Source organism: Lagopus muta, chromosome 5 (assembly GCF_023343835.1).
Source record: "Lagopus muta isolate bLagMut1 chromosome 5, bLagMut1 primary, whole genome shotgun sequence".
Taxonomy (NCBI): domain Eukaryota; kingdom Metazoa; phylum Chordata; class Aves; order Galliformes; family Phasianidae; genus Lagopus; species Lagopus muta.
In genome coordinates this window covers 48135329-48153514 of record NC_064437.1, presented here as the reverse complement: position 1 = coordinate 48153514, position 18186 = coordinate 48135329, and the positions used below count along the sequence as shown (strand labels likewise).

Sequence of the window (18186 nt, the reverse complement as noted above, 5' to 3'; positions counted from 1 at the left end):
TTCGGGGCGGGCCGTGCCGCGCAGCGCCTTGAGGCGGATCACGTGACAGCATTCAGCTGACTGCCGGGAGCGCGGCGCGGGGCGGCCCGCGGTCAGGGTGAGCGCACGGGCGGGCGGGGTCGGGCTGGGCCCCGTCTCTCTCTCGCTTCACCGCTCTTCTCCCGCAGATGAACGGCGCGCAGGATGCGGCGGAGCCGGCGCCCGTGTGGGAGCGGCCCTGGTCGCTGGAGGAGATCCGTAAGGGCAGCCAGAGCTGGTCCTTGGCCTCGGACGCGGGGGTGAGCGGACGCTGCGCTGCGCGGTCTCGGCTGCGTGAGCGCCCGCGGTGCGCGGAGCCGCCCCGAGAGCCGCCCTGAGCGCCGCTTCCCGTCCCACGCAGCTCCTGCGCTTCCTGCAAGAGTTCTCCCAGCAAACCATCTCCAGGACCCACGAGATCAAGAAGCAGGTGGACGGGCTGATCAGTGAGACGAAAGCCGCCGACTGCCGCCTTCACAATGTCTTCAACGACTTCCTTATGCTATCCAACACGCAGTTCATAGAGAACGTAAGTAGGCGCGCACAGGGAGCGCGGCTGTACCGCACGCAGAGCTGTAACGGCCTGCCGGGTTTGTAGGCTTCCCTCCCAGCTGTAGCTTTTACCGAGCACTTTGTCTCGATCAGCGTTGTGCTCAGGCCGTGTGTGTCTCCTCTGGAGCCATAATGCTGTCGTGGGACAGATGCTGGCAGAGGATGAGGTGCTGAAAATCTGGGTTACTGGTATTTATTTGCAGTGTTATGATCTCTCTTCTGGCCTACCTTTGCTGTTCAGCTTAATGGCCGTAAGAAAGAAGGGGGCAGACACTTTAGCAGGATCTGTGGCGAAAGGACGAGGGGAAATGTTTTCAAACTAAAAGAGGAGAGATTCAGATTGAATAAAAGGAAAATATTTTTTACTATAAAGGTGGTGAGGCACTGGCACAGGTTGCCCAAAGAGTGGTGGGCGCTCCACCCCTGTAGACATCCAAGGTCAGGCTGGATGAGGCTCTGAGCACCTGATGAAGCTGTAGGTGTCCCTGTTCATTGCAGCAGAGTTGGACTAGATGGCTTTTAAAGGTCTCTTCTGAGTCAAATGACTATGATTTTGTACCAAACATTTTAAGTCTTGGATGCTTTAGATTGTTTTTGCTCAATTGTAAGTGCACGGAAAATGGTCATCACTTCTAGGTTGCACTTCAGCAAGAGAGATCTGTCTCTTCTGAGGGGATAACAGCCTCCTATGTTTTGAGAGATCCGGATTCAGGTTTGCAGGTTCAAACTGTAGCTGATCCTGTGAGAGAGTGCTCAAAGTGCTGAATAGAGCAATCACCAGAACATGCTGAGGGCTGGGGAGGGATGTGACCTTTCCTTTTAATGGCAAACAGGAAAGAAAGAGAAAAGCTGTTGGAAAACAGAACCCAACTGCCCATAAATAAATTAGGCTTACTTTTGAAGGCTTCTAAAATAGCTTAATAATAGGGAGTTAAAACAGTCTGTGTGTTGTAATTGTTTTGTTTTGTTTTGTTTTTGTTTTAACATTAACTTAGTCTGTAAAAGGGGTTAAATGCTCAGCTTGCCTTCTGCTGTTGCAATGTCATGTGTGGTCTTCAATCACCTTAGTTGGATTGAGAGGCTACGTGGTAGAACCTTCATAATAGCTGCAGTGCATGAAAGGATGCTATGAAGATGCCTAGCATCATCTGTGGCTTTTTTAATATCTCATGAATTAATTTGTAATTTTATTTTGTTGATGATACCCATGATTTAGCCCTTGTAACAGTTTGTTGCTCTTATTTCATTAATCTTCCTTGACTTTTTTAGCGAGTATACGATGAAGAAGTGGAAGAATCTATAGCCAAAACAGATGCTGGGGAGAAAGCAGAGCAGGTAGCTAACTTCATCTTACATGGGTGCTTACAAATCAAACTGTTAACTTTCTTCACAATGTCTTTACTCTTTATGGTGTATGTCATTCAAACACAACATTAACAGTAACTTTGAAAGCTCCTGCAACGTATGGTAATCTTTTAGGGTCTTCCCCTCCCCAGTTTCGATACTGTAATGTGATAGACGTTTATTTTCCAACAGCTATGTGTATTTTTCTAGGAAAAGAATCAAAGATTCTGGATTCAAATTTGTGAATTAGTAGAATATGACTGCAATTACCAGGAATGAAAACTCAGAGCTTTCTATATATATCTTATAGTCTTGGTGTATTATCACATAAAGGTTCCTGTGAAGGAGCACAAAAAGGAAAGTGTTGTGTTAGTGTGGGTGTTTAAAACGTGTCAGTTTATAGGGTTGAAAAAGGTGAATTAAGTCAAAGAAAAAAAACCAAACCAAACCAAAAAACCAACCCTCAAAGCTCATGAAGATCTTTTTCTTGCATACAGTGAAAGACTTTCATCATACTAATTTGAAATCAGATTTTTGCATGCGTGTTGCAGTGAGGTTGAATCTTGAGTAAAATGCAATGACAATATTCTTCCTGTTGAAGGAAAAGACACGGGAACAGAAAGAAGCTGATCTAATCCCCAAAATACAAGAAGCAGTGAATTATGGGTTGCAAGTTCTGGACAGTGCATTTGAACAGCTAGACATCAAAGCAGGCAACTCTGACTCAGAAGAGGAAGAAAGTAATGAGAGGGTAGAACTGATACTTGAACCAAAGGTACAGAGACCTGTTTTTGCTGGGAGGATTGGATTTGTGTTTCTTTTATTGGACTTGCTCTTCATTTCTGTCAGCAGTAATATTATATTGTTATCAAATTCATGTTATTTACCTAAAAAGAAGATTTGGTGACTATATGTAAAACTGAAATGCTGTGTGCTGAGCTATTTCTTTAATAGCCTGCTTGTCTTGCAGTTGGGTTAGCATTGATGAGTGGTGGCCCTAAAGAGATTTAATTGAATGGGAGTGGACTTGGGAAGTTCACTACCTGAGTTCTGGGTGGAATGAAACCTTTAAATGTCATGGTTTTTTTAGTCAGTTTTTACTGCCCTAGTAATTACTGTCCTAGTAATTAAGAATCCTAGAGATAGAATTTGCAAGGGTTTTTTTTTGGTAGATCTCATCTAGAAAACATACTGGGACCGTGTAAACAGAGATAGTGTCAAGAGGGAATTTCAACTGGCCCACACCACTTGAAGAATGTTTCTGAGACTCTTTTGAAATAAGCTTGTATCCTTCTCATGTTATAACAAGGGCTGTAGGACTTCTGTCTTCATCAGCAATGTAGAGCTGTGCCTAGCTGTCAGAAAGACTTGATGTTGTCTCTTTCTAGGATCTCTATATTGACAGACCTTTACCTTACCTGATTGGCTCTCAGCAGTTCATGGAACAAGATGATGTTGGCCTTGGAGATCTGACTAGTGAGGGTATGTGCTCGCATAAATTTTGATTTCTCTTGGAGAAAGTAATTCCTAATCTGAAACTTTGGTCTTTTGGTTTTAACTAAATAGCTTGTGACATACTGCATAGTTGTTTTTGCCTGTTTGGGTACATACTGAAAATAGTTACAGAAAACCTTGAGTCATGCTGTCACAACCACCTTTCCAATATGTGAGTGAGTTGTCAGTAAGTCTTGCTCTGTGTATTTGAAACACAGAATGCTAGAACTTCAGCAGTCTATAAAGCTCTTTCAGACCACTCTTATCCTTCTGATTTTTATTTCTCATCACAAAGCTTTTAATGTTGCAATAATTATATCTGGTGACCAACAAGCTCTGTGTCATGTCATGTCTGATCCTAACTTTTGTTTTCATCTAAAATAGAAGGATCAGTTGATAGTGATCGTGGAAGTGTACTTGACAGTGAAGAAAAGGATGAAGAGGTAAGCAATGAAAAAGTAGCTGCTTTGCATAAGTGTTAATGAGTCCTTATTTAGATGTGAGGCCATTAAATGCCTCACTTTTTCATTTGGAGTCTCAAGACTCCAGTGTCTCCTCCTTATGTCTGTTGTGGTAAATGTGCTTTTCTATTACTGTTCTTATGGAGTAATTTTCTCTGCAGCCTTTCAGGAGAGTAATGTGTTACCGGCTCTAACTAATGCTATAGTAGAATATTTCAAAGTGAAATGTTTTATTCAGTCTAATTTCACTTTGTGAAGCAAAACAACTTGATTCTTGTGTGAGAATTCAAGAATTGATGAATTTGTTGTAAGTTACTGTGGCAAAGAATGGGTTGTGAACTAACAGGAATAAGTTCAAACAGGTTTCAATGATTCTCCTCCAGGCTTGGCCCCGTGAATCCAATGCATTGGACTGTCAATTTCTGATACGTTTTGTCTACCTGGAATATTTGTGGTTTATAGCTGTGCTGTGTAAGCACTGCTTTTATCCTCAGGAGTTTACTCTTGGTATCTTTGCTCAATTAGAGTTAAATGCCTTTTGAGTTAGTTACTCGAATGCACTGTCAGATGAAGTTTGTTTACTTGGCAAAGTTAATGAAACTTGAGTAAGTTCCTCTTCAGAAAGATGTTCAGTAGCAGTCAAACAATTATGTGGTCTGACTGGGGTGAGGAGATGAAAAGTATCCAGATTTAAGCAAGTCCGGAGCTTCTGAGCCCACTCCTTTGACCACTGAATAAAGCAATGTGTGATAATTGTCTTTGGGTCTCTTGTGTTCCAGGAATCAGACGACGAATTTGGAAACCCGAGTGAGGATGACCAAAAGATGGTATAATTATATGCCCTGGTACAACCTGAAAGACTTTCTGCTTGAGATACAGTGAGAATGCAAAAAAGAGGAGATCACAGCCCGGGATAATTAGCAATTGAAAGCCTTGGTTAAGCCTGATTTGTAGAACTTTCTATGAGTAGGCCGTCCTGACCAGGTGGCATGTACTATGTATGAACCTTTGTTGGGCTTTAAAGCATGCTTGTCAGCCATCATTAGATGCACAGTATATGTTCAGTGGCACTGCATGATGTGTGTTTTTCTCAGGAATAACTTCAGAGCACTGGGAGTTGAAAGAATCAGCCCCATGAGAACTTGGCTTCCGAGGGATTACTGTGTCTAATTACAATTCTGAATTTGTGATACAGGGAGTAAGGAACAATGCAATCTGAGTATGACCTGAAATCAAAGATGAGAACAGTGTGAAACATTTGAAAAGCATAATTATTTGGATAACAAATGAAAAGGGGAAAAGAAATGCTTAGGTTGAAAAATTCAAATCTAATTTCAGCTGTTGGGAATAGGTAGCTACCTTGCCAAGGGGAAGGAATATTGCCCATGTTTAAAGGTGTCAGTGGAAAAGAGGCTTATGCTGGCAACCCTCAGTCTGAGAAGATTCAGGACTGGAAGAACAGTTTTTCAAACAGTTTTTCTGTGTGTGTGTGTGCAAAAGATGGCCAGTAACAAGTCCAGTGAGAGTTTCACCTTCAGTGCATGCTCCTTGTGAGTACAGGCTTAGCGTTTGGTGATGCAGCCCAGGGGTGTACTAGAGAACACAACTAGTTGCTTGCAGCTACAGGCACTCTCTCCTTACATCTCAAAAGTTGTTCAGTACCCCCAAACTGGCTGAATGTTTCCATCCTTTCAGTAAGTTTGCTCTGGATGTTTTATCTAAGCAGGCAGAAATTTGTACTCGTGCCTTTTGTATGCCAACTTGAGGAGAGGACAACAGGGTATTATTTCTTTTCTCAGAGGACAGCCCAGATGAGTGATGAAGATGATTATGATGGTTGTGATCTCTTTGACTCTGAAAAAGAGGAAGATGAGGATGGAGACTTTGAGGAAACCACAAGACCTGTAAGTGATTAGTGCCTCTCCACGAGGATAGGTTTTGAGCTTGTTTCACGAAAAATTTGTCTTTGGTTGTGATTATAGTGGTAGCTCTTGGATACCTGAAGTGGGTAAACCTGGTAGAGAGGACCCGTGAGAATCTTCTTTCAGTGTGATTATTCATGCTTCGTCCCTTGAAACTAGGGGACTCCTGCACACTAATCTGGAATCAAAACCAGCTTTAAATGTCATTAAGAAATTGTTCTATTTGGGGTATGATAAATACTTCTTGTTTCTTATATTCCCTAATTCAGGTGAGGTTAAAAATTTTATAATCATAAAGGACTACAAATGGCTTTTCTTTGATGCACACAATCTCTTAATTGTCTTCTTAAAATCCTTACTTACCCTTTCTATTGAAGACTAAATAGGAAATTGTATAAATGAGGCTGTGCTGTACTGTATTTATGATTGCATAATTGCAAGTACTTCAAACTGGCATTGGGATTGAGTAGAATAATTATATGGCTATTTGCCCCTGCCCCTCAGAAAAAGAAAAGGCCAACGTCATTTGCAGATGAGCTTGCAGCCCGAATCAAAGGAGAAATACCAGTTAAACAGGATGAAGAGCGTTCGTGTAAGTTAACTCTTAAGTTCTGATGAATGGTTGTGAGATGGTGGAGAACTCCTGAGGGTGTTGGAGAAGAGAATTTGGTAACAGTATTTGAAATTACACAAATCTATTGTTTAGCATGTATTAGTTGAAGGCCTAATAGGAGGAATTAAAAACACTATTGTAACTGTTTTCTGCTCTGAAAAACATTTTGGTCATAACTTATAGGAATGAATTGGAATTTGCTGAGAAAACTCATTGCTTTCAGATGAGACAGATCACTTCTCAGATGCACATGTTATTGTAAATATTTTCTCTTAACTCTAATTCTCCATCAGTATGTAAAACAGCTGCACGTTTGACCACATATCCTTCCCCCTATTTAAGGCAAGTATGTGAAAGCACTGGTTGCTGTGGTCTTTTTTAGAGCTCAAAAGAGCCCTCAAGAAGTAGTTTGCTTTCATGGGACATGGTTTTGTTTATTTTTTCTGCTGCTGTATTTGGCTTAAATATGCTGTGTTTTGAGGAACTTGTCAGTCCTGCTGTTTTCACTGATGTATTAGAATAAATAATTACTTCATTTACTTTTACTTCAATCTCAAATGGCAAGGCCACTCTCATGTAGTTATTCTTACAGCAAAACAGCAGTTGAACATAAATGAACTGAAATTAAGTTCTAGAGTGCTCATGAGCTTGCTTTTGCCTTGTATTTGTCTTTTTTACTCTCAAAGTTACTACATTTATTTGTTCTTGCTTGATTCGAACTATCAAGTTAGGATTTTGGATATTGGAATGTAAAATTTAACAGCTTAACTTGTTCAATTACAGGCTAATCTTCTGTTAATTGAAATAACCTTGCTGAGCGATGAGAAAGAGAGGAGTAAAATTTATTCTTAAGTAACTCCATCAAGGCATAATATGTGGCCTGAGACATCCAAGGTTCTGTGTGCCCTGTGTGGGATCTGTACTATCTGTAATGCTGTATTTCTCTCTGACATCTCGGGTGATAGTAGACACCATTAGTCACAGTATGAACAACTATGTTGCCATTATAATTTTAAGTGCCATTTTTAGACCTTGTACTATAGAGAATTGCTTTACTGGGCTGATATATTTTGTTTAAATTACTTTTTGAGATTTTTTTTATCGTAGGTCAAGCACAGGTTACAAGTAAAGATAGATTATTTCATTTACACTTTGAATTCTTCTTCTTAAAGCACTGTCACCAGAGGTCAAATCAAGGAAAACTCCAAAAGAAAAGAAGGAAGTTCAAGTTCCATCAGACGGTAAGATTTCCTCCTGTCTTGCTCTTCAGTTGGTTGAATTGTAAGATACTGCTTAAGAAAACATGGTATTTGCTGTAGAAACTGGGCAGGATATCAGTGAGTGTCCTTCAGGAGGTTCTGTGTGTGTGCAAAAGATGGCCAGTAACAGGTCCAGTGAGAGTTTCACCTTAAATGTAACGTTGTGGAGTAGCCACAAACAACCTGAGAGATCTACAGCAGCTTCTCCATACATATCATGTTTATAAGAGAGAGGGGGTGGAATCAAACTAATTTTTGTTTTGATTGTTTCTTTATTCCCTTTCCTGAAACTCAGTCAATAGTCTTGTCTCTCGTGCTTTCTAGATGATGAAGATGACATCTTCAAGCCTCCTAAGCTGACTGATGAAGATTTCACACCATTTGGTTCTAAGGGTGGTCTCTTCAGTGGTGGCACAGGTCTCTTTGATGATGATGAGGTGAGAATGCTAAAGTACAGATGGAGATGTGTGTGTGTGTCCTTTTAGAGCAAAACAGAAAAACACCAAAAAAATCCCACAAATTCCCAACAACTCTGGAAGGCAGAGAGAAGAAACAACATTTTGTTTTTTGTTAACGTTCAAATATAATGGGACAGTGTATCTTTCTGTTGGACAAAGAAAGCTATGTGAGTGAGGTACTTGTGTTGCCTTTGGCACAGCGCCTACTTTTCTGTGGTAGTGCTGCTAGAAATGCAAGTGTGGTTCTGGCACTACATTAGAGAGGTTTTGATTCCAGCTGTGTACTCAGTGCCTCACTTTTATCTGTGATGATGAACTAAATATTATGCTGATTGTTCACTTTAAGAAAGATTTCTATTAAAAATTAATGAGGTTTAAGGCTTTGACAGAAAAATTGTGTAAAAAAAAAAAAAAAAAAAAAAAAAAAAAAAAAAAAAAGATGATTACCTCTGATTTTTATCATGCAGTTGATGCTGGAAGAAGTCCAGAACAGTAGCCAAGCCATTGCCTTTGCAAGGTGTAGTGTTCCTAGTTATAACTAAAGAAACAGCACACACATTGATTGGATATTCTACACAAAAGATTTGGCAACTGTATTTTCCTACAAAAGACAAATTCACTACTCCTTTGCATTTTTGTCTACTACCAGGGTGATCTTTTTGCTGAAGCACCGAGAGAAGATTCAAAAGAGCAAGAGGAACAAGTTTCTATCAGTGCAGGTAAGAACCTGCTTTTTGGCTTTCTACTTCTGTCTGTGCTGTAATTTATCACAGCCAGCAGCAGGAACATAATTTTTCCAACTAGGAATTCTGGCGTAGCAATTGTTCTCAAATCTCTTATTTTCTTCAATCTCAATAGAGAGCAGTTATGTTTTCCTTGAATTTTATATGTTCACTGTGATCACTTACATGTACCTGTCTTCCTGGAGCGGACAAAATATCCTTGCTGATGTTGGCAGAGCTCACTGCATACACTGGGTTTCTGTTGCTGAGGAGTACTGTGTGGGATCCAGTCGTGGATTTTGTTGCGGTCGAGATTGTTCCTCACAGTTTGAATATCTACATTTCATTTTGTTGTATATCCAAACTCTTGAGGAATCTGATGAGCACTTGTTCTGTACTGCAGCAGTTTTTATTGAAACATTGTACTTATTGAATTTTCAGATGTGGGTTTAGAGACTGAGCCGTTTTGTTTTGATTGTATTGTATCAAAGTAGTTCAAATGTGTGAATGTGAACCCTTGTAAACAACACTGTGTGGATGCAAACTGTGTTTGTAAGCCTCAGATTCATTGGCAAGTTTTAATGGATTACAGTAAGCTAGACTGTTCTTATATGCATCTGCAAAAAAGAAGCAGAAGTTCAAAGAGAACATCTTAAAGACTTCTGGGCTGCTAAGCAAAATGTGGAGCTCAGAACACCTCTCAGGTTCCTACTTCTATGGTAGAGTTCTAAAGGCTTTGATAGTGTAAAGTGAGTGCATCCAATTGTATTGTACTTCCTGTGATTTCAGCAATCTCTACAAAATCCTTAAAGAAAGTTCCTGCAGGTGCAGTGTCTCTGTTCCCAGGTATGACTCATTCAATAGCAAATTGCTTCATGCACAAGATGTCATTTTCTTTAAAGCGCACTGGGGAGCTTTTAAAGAAGAAAGCTATGAAAGCTCAGCAGCACTGCACTGCTTGATGATCACATGCTTAATGACAAACACAGGCGCTTCTGCTGTGCTAAGCCTAACTTGCAGCATGCTTTATGTTTAATCAGGGTTCTGCAGGAGTTCTGAAGGTAGGTGCCAATGATGGGAGATAAATGGTAGCAGCTGGTAGCTTGGAGAGTTTACACTAGTTTACTCCAAAGAATATATATTACTTTAAATACTAATATGCTGTTTATGTCTGCAGTGCACTCAATCACAGCTCTGACTCATACTCTGAGAGGGAAATGCATTTTTATCTTTTAATTTTGATCATATTTTCGTGGGTTAGCAGAAGCTTGTGCTTTTGATGAGACATTGCAGGAATGCTTTAAGTACTGCTGTGATGGAAACTGTGTGTCTGGTTCAACTTTCACAGGAGTAACTTTTTTCAGTAGCTTTTCAGTAACTCTGGCTGTGGTAACTGTGTGGATCCCTTTTCCTCCATCTGACCTGCAGGAGGGAGTGATGTCTTCAGTTCCTCTGTAATTGTGGAAAAAGACAAGAAACCTGCAGCACAGAGTACAGAAAAAGCTCCTAAGCAACCTGAAAAAGTTGTTCTTTTTGATGATGATGATGATGATGACTTCTTCATGGGAACAACTAAAAAGCCTCCAGGTCCAGGTACCTCCTTATCTGTGCAGTGACAAGTTAAATGTAAAAGATTATTGAAGTTCAAACTGTCTGAATCACTGAGTCCTTCGCTGGACTTATTTTTGACTTGGTTTTTGTTGGGTTTTTGTTTGTTTTGGTCTGTGTTTGTTTTAATATTTATTCTATTAGTAACTCTTTTCCTCAGAACGATAGGGCTGGTTTATCTGTACATGCTCTCCAATGACCTTTCTCTCTTAGGATGTTACTTCTTCAAAGGCAGTATTCAGTCTTAAAGCAGGAAAGTAGTACAGACTGAGCTCATGCAGCTTTGAGCACCTCTGCTCACCACCACCTATTGACAGGCACTTGACCTTTAGGTGTGCCAAACTAATGTAAAATGCTTTGTTGAGGGATTTAGAAGTAGCCATTCAATGAGACTCCAACTGGATGCTTGTTGGTTACAGTGTCTGTCACTGATGCTCTGTTTCACTTCAAGAGCTTGCCTAGTTTTTTCCCTTAAAAGTCTCTGCTACTTTGTATGGGGACTGGTGAATCAGGGCTTGAACCTCTGATTGATCACCTGAGGCGAGCAATGAGTCAGCCAAGGGAGCACAGGTGAAGGGAATCCACCTGTGCTGCCAGAAGGGATGGAGCCTGGCTGCACCTCTCCAGACCCATTTAAGAGCTGACTACCAATGGGCAAGCATCTCTTCTGGAGATCTGTGCTACTGGAGTTTACCACACGAGCCCAGGGTAGGATGAGAATCTTCTTTCCTGCTTTAGTATAATAATTAGATAAGCAAAGCTCTCAGATATACTGTGTCATCTGCACATTCACTGGTTGTACATACTTGTTTTTTTTATAAAAGAGAGCACAGTATCTTTGACTGCTGTCTCTTGTTCAGTAGTGTCTGTGCTGTCCTGTTCTACTCATTACATTATTTGTTTTGTCTCTTAATGCAGTCAAATCTGCAACTGACCTATTTGATGATGATGATGAAGGAGACTTATTCAAAGAGAAACCTGCCATTTCTACTGTGGCTGCTAGCACAACTAAAGAAGCGGAGAGTGAAAAGAAGATAGCCATAGCAAAAAAGGTAATGGAATATAAATAGGTTGTATGGCTAAGGTATTAGGAGAAAGAAATTACTGTGTCTGAGGTCATCTTTCTGTGTGAAACAGTATGGAAGTGCCATATTTTTCTGGCAGAACTGGATTTGTAGGGTCTTTTGTGGCCAGAACTCCTTAAGTGTTTCAGGAGCCCTTAAATGTCTTTTTGCTTCTCTAACTTTGAGTTTATTCAAGGCTTTTTGCTTGTGGGAAATGATTAGAGAATCTTTTTAAAGTAGAACTGAATTGGGAGCAAAATGAGAAGTCTTTGCTAGTTTAAACAAACAAAACCTTTAACAAGCAAACAACAACAACAGAAGTGTAGGAAATTCATTGCTAGAAAGAAGCCAGCCTGAATTAAGAAGCTTTGGTGTCATGGTTCTGTACTGCACAGACTGTTGCAGTTACACAAACCTCTGACAGGAACTTAAGTGGTAACCCATTACTTGTATATGTTTTGGGACAGGATTGTGGGTGTCACATTTCTACCTAAGCATATACAACATTCTGAGCATTCAAAAAGCAGCTTTTCAGCTGAAAACTCTTTACGTTACCAAAAGTTTTAAATGCTGTCCTGAGGACACATGCATAAAGCTGTGAGACTTTCCTCATGCACACTCAATTTTATTTTTCAGAGCAGTGTCTTGTGGCAAGTGGTGATGCTCTTTGTTTCTGTAACACAGACTGTATGTGTTCATTGTATACATGCTGTCTAAGCAGTATATGAATGTAATGAGCTACAGCAACTCTTTTCCCCTCCACACTGAGAAGCATACAGTGCTGGGGATGTACAATACCAATTGTTGTAGGACTCTATCCATACTGACTTTTAAAAAGCACTTGAGCACAAAGCCGAAAGCCAGCTCCTGCTTCTGATGCAATGCAAAAGCAGGAGAGGTTATGGGAGAACCTCCAGTACTGTTGTTCAGATTTGTAATACTTTCTTTTCCTGGAAGAGAGGATGAGAACTGATTCAGCAGCACCACTCTTGCTCTGTCAGGAAGCGAAGGCTATTTTAAATTTAGCCTTCCTGATAGTAGTGTTTGGGTCTGGAATCATTCTGACACTAATGGCAGTATAGCTGGTGGCAGGCCTGGGCCATGCTGTGCTAATAAAGGAAATGATGGCTGGCACAAACTGTCTTTTTTTTTTTTTTTTTTTTTTTTTTTTTTTTTTTTTTTAAGTATGGCTTAACAGTCATTTGTCCTTTGACTCAAAATGAGGCCTGGCATGCATTAGTGCACGTATTCTCTGCTGAGAAGGAAGGTGGTGGGAGAGGGGACCTTTGCAAAGTTCTGGCTGCATAGGTGTTGCTCACACAGCAAATGAGACTTAAGCTCATGCATGGCAAGCCTGTGTCCTGTTCTTTTGACTGCTGTCAGCAGCATGCCCCCTAAAAAGGTCATAGTGTGCCTGCCCTTACTGACTCCAAATAGGTGCTGATGCAGTGGTTTTCTTTTCCTTAAGAGTCAGCCATCTTCAGGTGATGATTTCAAGCCTTCATCTGAGACACCTCAAAGGAAACAAAGGGGCCTCTTCTCAGATGAGGAGGATTCTGAAGTGAGTATCTCTGAAATAAATTACTGCAAAAATCTTTGGAATCTGAGTCATTCTGACTTTATTCCACTTATCGGCCCAGTTGTGAACTCTGACACCATGTATCTGCTCCCAGCCTTTCTGGAAACTTTCTCCGAGGGTGAGATCTTTGATTATTTCTTCCCCAGTGTGAGAAGACTGAACTTATGTGGTACACATAAGCATTAGAAATCTAAAGGGAAGGAAAGAGCAGCAAATTAAGAACAAGAATTACAAAGGACAGACTGTGTTTAGACTTGTGTCCTTGATTTGCTGTAGTAACAAATCTGCAAAGCTGAGGGAAATCACCATAAGTTTTTAGGTACTTGGTGTATCTGAAAGACAATCTATCCTGACTTCACAGACACACTGAACATTTTTAAAGGAAAAACATAGATCTCCCATTTCTTAAGTGTGTAGCATTGCCTTGTATAGTGATATTTCACTGGTTTGTGCAGGATTTGTTTTCATCAAGTAAAACCGTGACATCAAAAGCTACATCGCTCCCCACCAGCAAGTCCACAACGAAAGCTCCACTCTCTTTGTTTGATGACGATGAAGAGGTAAGTACCACTTCCTGATCCTGTCTGTTCATGGGAGCAGCTTGCTGCAGGAAATATTCAGGTGTTTAAAGATCTGAACTCATAAATGGAACACTAAATTTAGAGCACCAAATTGGTCGTCTTATACTCTTTAATAGTTCTCAGCATGCAGACAGCATCATGGGGGAGATTTGATGAGGTACTCTTGTGAGCTCTTTATCTTTTTAGTATCTTTAGCCAGTGCACGTCATCTCTGAACCTAAATGCTAAGAACATTGTCCCTTTCAAACAGCTAAAGAACACTGAGATACAGAACTGATAGGTGCTTGGAAACACTGTTCTATCCTGGCCTCTGCTGTCTACCCATGAATGAGTTCTTGTTTCCACTGTCACAGCTGGCAAATATCTTTTTTTTTTTTTTTTTTTCCCTTGCTTTTCTGTATGTGAAAATGACAACTGCTAGTGCAGAAGTTGAGATCAGAGCACAGTTGGTGCTAGAAACTTATTAGTGTCTGCTTTTCTTACCTGTTGCACCCTCTTCTTCCTCCTGCACACACTCCATTGAGCTGTCGACTTTGGGTCTGTAGCCTGAGTTAAGTTAGCCTATAGTTCTAGCATGAGACTGACAGAAGGCCTGTTCAGAGCTGGAAGAGCAAGAATTTTTGCAAAGTCAAGATAATGGTCCCTTGTTCAGGAGGGGGCTGCTTGAGCTCCCTCGACTTCTGAATGGGGACTGTGCACAGAGGGAACTGGTAGGATTGTGAAACATTCTGTAATGTGGTAAGATCTCTGGATTTTAGCATAGTCCACGAAGATTGTGTTACCAAGTAGAAACTGTGCACCACTATTTTAGCTGTTGTGCTGCAGAATTGCTGTATGGTGGATGTAGGAGAACCTGGATGCCTAAATCTGGCAGTATGCTTACAAGTTTCTGATCTGTCAGATGTTGTGTGCTTGAATTTCCCCATACCACAATGTTGTATCATGCTTGAAAATATCTTCGAAGTGTGTTCACATAATTGCTTCTTTCTTATTTGAGAAACAATGAGCCATGGTGTCTTGCATGCTGATGACTTCTCAGCAAGCTTTCCATTGTGAATTTGGATTTTCATTCTGTTGTTTTGGCGTTTGTTTTTAGGATCTGTTTGGTGTGGTGCCTGCCAAGAAGCAACAGGAAAAGCCCCAGGAAGAGAAAGCGAAACAGTCAGAGCCACACAAGAAAGCCTCCAGCTTATTGTTCAGCAGTGATGAGGAGGTACTGAAGAGCAAGACTTGATTGAAATGGGTTGCGGGGTTTTTCTACTAGCCAAAACAAAGAACTGTTCAGACAGGAGCTACAGTCAGACTGCTGTGTCTTCTTGCCATGCCTGCCTCATTCCTGTGACATGTTCACTGTTGAAGAAGCTTACTCTTGGCTCAGATTAACTCAGGATCTGGGCAACAGAAATTATGTGGAAGTGAATCAATATTTTTCAGGGTAGTATTTAGGTTGATAAGAAATGGAGGACACTGCTGCCAACAAGCCAAACTTAAAAATATTGAGTGAAAAAAAAAAAAAAAAAAAAATTGTTTCCTTCTACTTTATTTTTTGGTGAGAAGAACTTAAAGTTCCAGTTATGTTGTTTAGAGTTTCTTTTGTTTGGTTGGTTTTCTTGTTTGTTTTGGTTTTTTGAGTTTTCTTGAAAGTCCAGAGATAGATAAAATGAAATGCAAGGATGAAACTTCCTAGGAACTGGCACCTATTAGAGATAGGTGAGGTCTCATCCTACATGTTAATTGAAACTCAGAGGCACTAAGTAACTAAAAGCTTGTCTGGAAAGTTTACGCTAACCTTAGCTCTTAAGAGCAGCTGTAATGGGAAAGCGCATGTACGTTATTCTGCTGGCAAATGTATGCTGAAAGGTGGCCAGGCCCTCTGTGAAACCTGATCAATGTCAGATTGCAGGAATATAATGCAGGAATGGAGAGGAAGAAAAAAAAAAAGCCAGTAGATAGATGCAAGGATTGCCAAGGTGCTGAACTGTTTATTCTTACAGAGAAGTTGTGAAAGTGGCTTTGGCCAAGACAAAAGAAACTTAAGAGTTCCTTGTTTTTAAGGAACACTGGAATGTCTCCAAGCCACTTAAGCTTCCTTCAGAAGATAACCGAAAAGAGGACTCTGCAAAATCATCTAGTACCATCAGTCAGGCTAAAGCTGTGAAGAAGACGAGCCTATTCGAGGAAGATGATGAGGAGGATTTATTTGCAATCACTAAAGAAAGGTGAAAATACTTTTGGGGGAATCTTCAGAGCAGTCCAGTTCTGTCCTAAAAACATGAAGAGGCAGACTCACTGTAAGTGTTGTCTCTTCTTAATGCTGCTGAGGATGAAGTAGAGATGTGTGAGCGGGATTTGTTGGACTTGGCTAGGCTTTTTTGTCTTTTTTTTTGGTCTGTGAAGGATTGTATTCCTCCACCAAACTGGGTTCTTCATTTCTCTGCTTCTAATACCTTTTCTGACCTCTTTTATCTTCAGTTCTGTAGAAAGGTATGCAGATGAGAGAGGATGATGGTAGAATTGTTTGGGTGGTGAGGAACCCAATTCCTTTATTTAGGATCGCATATTATGGATGAGGTTATGCTTCCTAAAGAAATGCAGAACATGGGCCTTGAAACTTTTGCATTGATCTTCCACTTTCATTCTTTTCCTCGCTGCAGCCAAAGAAAACCACAGAGGATATCACTGCTGTTTGAAGATGATGCTGTTACTGGAGAATCACTCTTCAGTTCCCAATCAACGCTTCCTTCAGCTTCTTCAGTGGTATCTTCCCTTTCTTTTAAAAATAATGCAGAATACTTGTACAGTGTTCACATAAGTTATCCTTCCTGTTAGGTAATGTAAGCCCAACTTGTTTTAGACAATAGTAGTTCTAGCAAACTTGGAATGGAATCAGACAGAATTCTTACAGGCTAGGCATATTACTATCAGGCTAAAAGAGATTTCAAAATTATCATCATAATAATCATCACTAAACTTGTTTGGTTTATGCTGAAAGCCCTTTCTGGGGATGTTTTAAGATCTCTCAAACCATAAAGTACCACTAAGAAGAACAGACAGTTTACTGCTGACTGTGAAACTGGAATTTCATTTGTGTGGTATCTCAGCTCTAGCTGGCTGGCCTTCAGTGGAGCACTCTCATGCTATCCTGTCTTTTGAGCTCAACCTACAATGTGCTCCTGTCTGGTTGCGCTTTGGAGCTGAACGTAAGAAGTTTAATGCAGCAGACTTGTTGCACGTATGACGTTACTCCCCAGTCTTGCCTTTCTGGTTGCCAAGAAGAGAGTTGCCAGAAACATACTTCGTGGCCTTACCTTTTTCCAGGTAGGTTAAGTGCAGATTTTGGGGGTGGAAAAAGAAGCAGGCAAGCTTCTGAAGTCTGGCTGTTGGTGATCTTAGAAGCCACTGCAGTAATTGAACAGGATTCCTACAGCATCTGCTTTAAGTTTGCAACTGCTTCTTGGCGCTCTTTTTTCAGTCTTAAGAGCCTATCATACTAGAAATCAGAATGCAAGAAAAGAAAGCAACCTCAAGCACATTGCCAGTGTCCATGTGGACTCCTGGATAGCAAACTGAGGGTCTGCTGTCTCTCGGCAGCACGTTCTTCTAATATACCAAGCAATTCTGTGTCAATGATTCTCGTAATTTTGCAGGAGAAAATAAAGCCAGCACAAACACAGTCCTTGTTTAATGAAGAGGAAAAAGAGGAAAAGAATGATCGACCACATATTGCAAAGTCTAACCAGGCACAAGATACACTGTGGTCTTCAGAAGAGCCTGAAGCAGTTCCCGTGCCTAGAGGAACAGATGTCGGAAGACAGGTGACAAAGGAAAAAGTAAGAGATTTTCTTATATTAACCTGAAGCATGGCAAAGATTCAGTATAAAAATGTAATGGGGACAGAGTTAGTTTTTTGATTGCCTCTGCTTTTACTTGGGAGAGAATAACTCAACTTTTAGCAAAATCACTTATTGGTCAAACATTACCAAACTGATTAAATGGCATTTAAATTCATTTCCCAGCTAGTGTTTGCCAAAGTTTTGTGTTTTGAGTTGTTTTTCTACTCTAGACTGAGTGGGGCAATTTTTTTTCATGTGTGCAGTGCTCTCCTTTTGAAAAAACAGTAAGCTAATACTAATGGGTATGCTTTGTAAAGCTCAGTAATTTTCCTGTTTGAGCATGTTGTCTGATGAATTGTAGTCAGTGTTGGTAGTTATAGAGTTGAGGCTGAATAGGATTGTGAATTTCTCATGTGCAGTAGTTTACAGAAAGAGCTTTGAGTGCATTGTTGAAGAAGCTTCAACAGAACTTAACTCCTGGGCATTCTCCTTCTGAAAGACTGTTGGGGAATTGGCAGCTGATGGCTTCCAGTATATTGTTACAGTGCTTTAAACCTTCCTGAGCACTCTCAGTGTTCAGGTGGTGCTGCCCATATGAAGAATCCCAAATGCCATGAATTAGATACCCTGCAGATAATGTCAAAACAACAGAATGCAGAGTTGTGGAACAAGATATAACCT

At 40.6% G+C, this 18186-nt stretch overlaps 1 protein-coding gene across 1 annotated transcript in view; it reads left to right on the top strand.

Moving 5' to 3' along the window:
- Window positions 1-18186, top strand: part of LOC125693481 (WASH complex subunit 2-like) — a 31067-nt gene continuing 12881 nt past the window's right edge. The window contains exons 1-22 of the mRNA XM_048945502.1: window positions 1-97; window positions 168-278; window positions 380-544; window positions 1837-1902; window positions 2513-2686; window positions 3300-3393; window positions 3790-3848; window positions 4646-4693; window positions 5666-5770; window positions 6293-6380; window positions 7574-7642; window positions 7985-8097; window positions 8768-8837; window positions 9630-9686; window positions 10269-10433; window positions 11367-11500; window positions 12981-13073; window positions 13547-13651; window positions 14769-14885; window positions 15728-15891; window positions 16327-16429; window positions 17320-17502. Of these exons, the coding sequence (XP_048801459.1) occupies window positions 168-278; window positions 380-544; window positions 1837-1902; window positions 2513-2686; window positions 3300-3393; window positions 3790-3848; window positions 4646-4693; window positions 5666-5770; window positions 6293-6380; window positions 7574-7642; window positions 7985-8097; window positions 8768-8837; window positions 9630-9686; window positions 10269-10433; window positions 11367-11500; window positions 12981-13073; window positions 13547-13651; window positions 14769-14885; window positions 15728-15891; window positions 16327-16429; window positions 17320-17502 (2283 nt within the window). The 5' untranslated portion in view covers window positions 1-97. The remainder of the gene's footprint in view (window positions 98-167; window positions 279-379; window positions 545-1836; window positions 1903-2512; window positions 2687-3299; window positions 3394-3789; window positions 3849-4645; window positions 4694-5665; window positions 5771-6292; window positions 6381-7573; window positions 7643-7984; window positions 8098-8767; window positions 8838-9629; window positions 9687-10268; window positions 10434-11366; window positions 11501-12980; window positions 13074-13546; window positions 13652-14768; window positions 14886-15727; window positions 15892-16326; window positions 16430-17319; window positions 17503-18186) is intronic.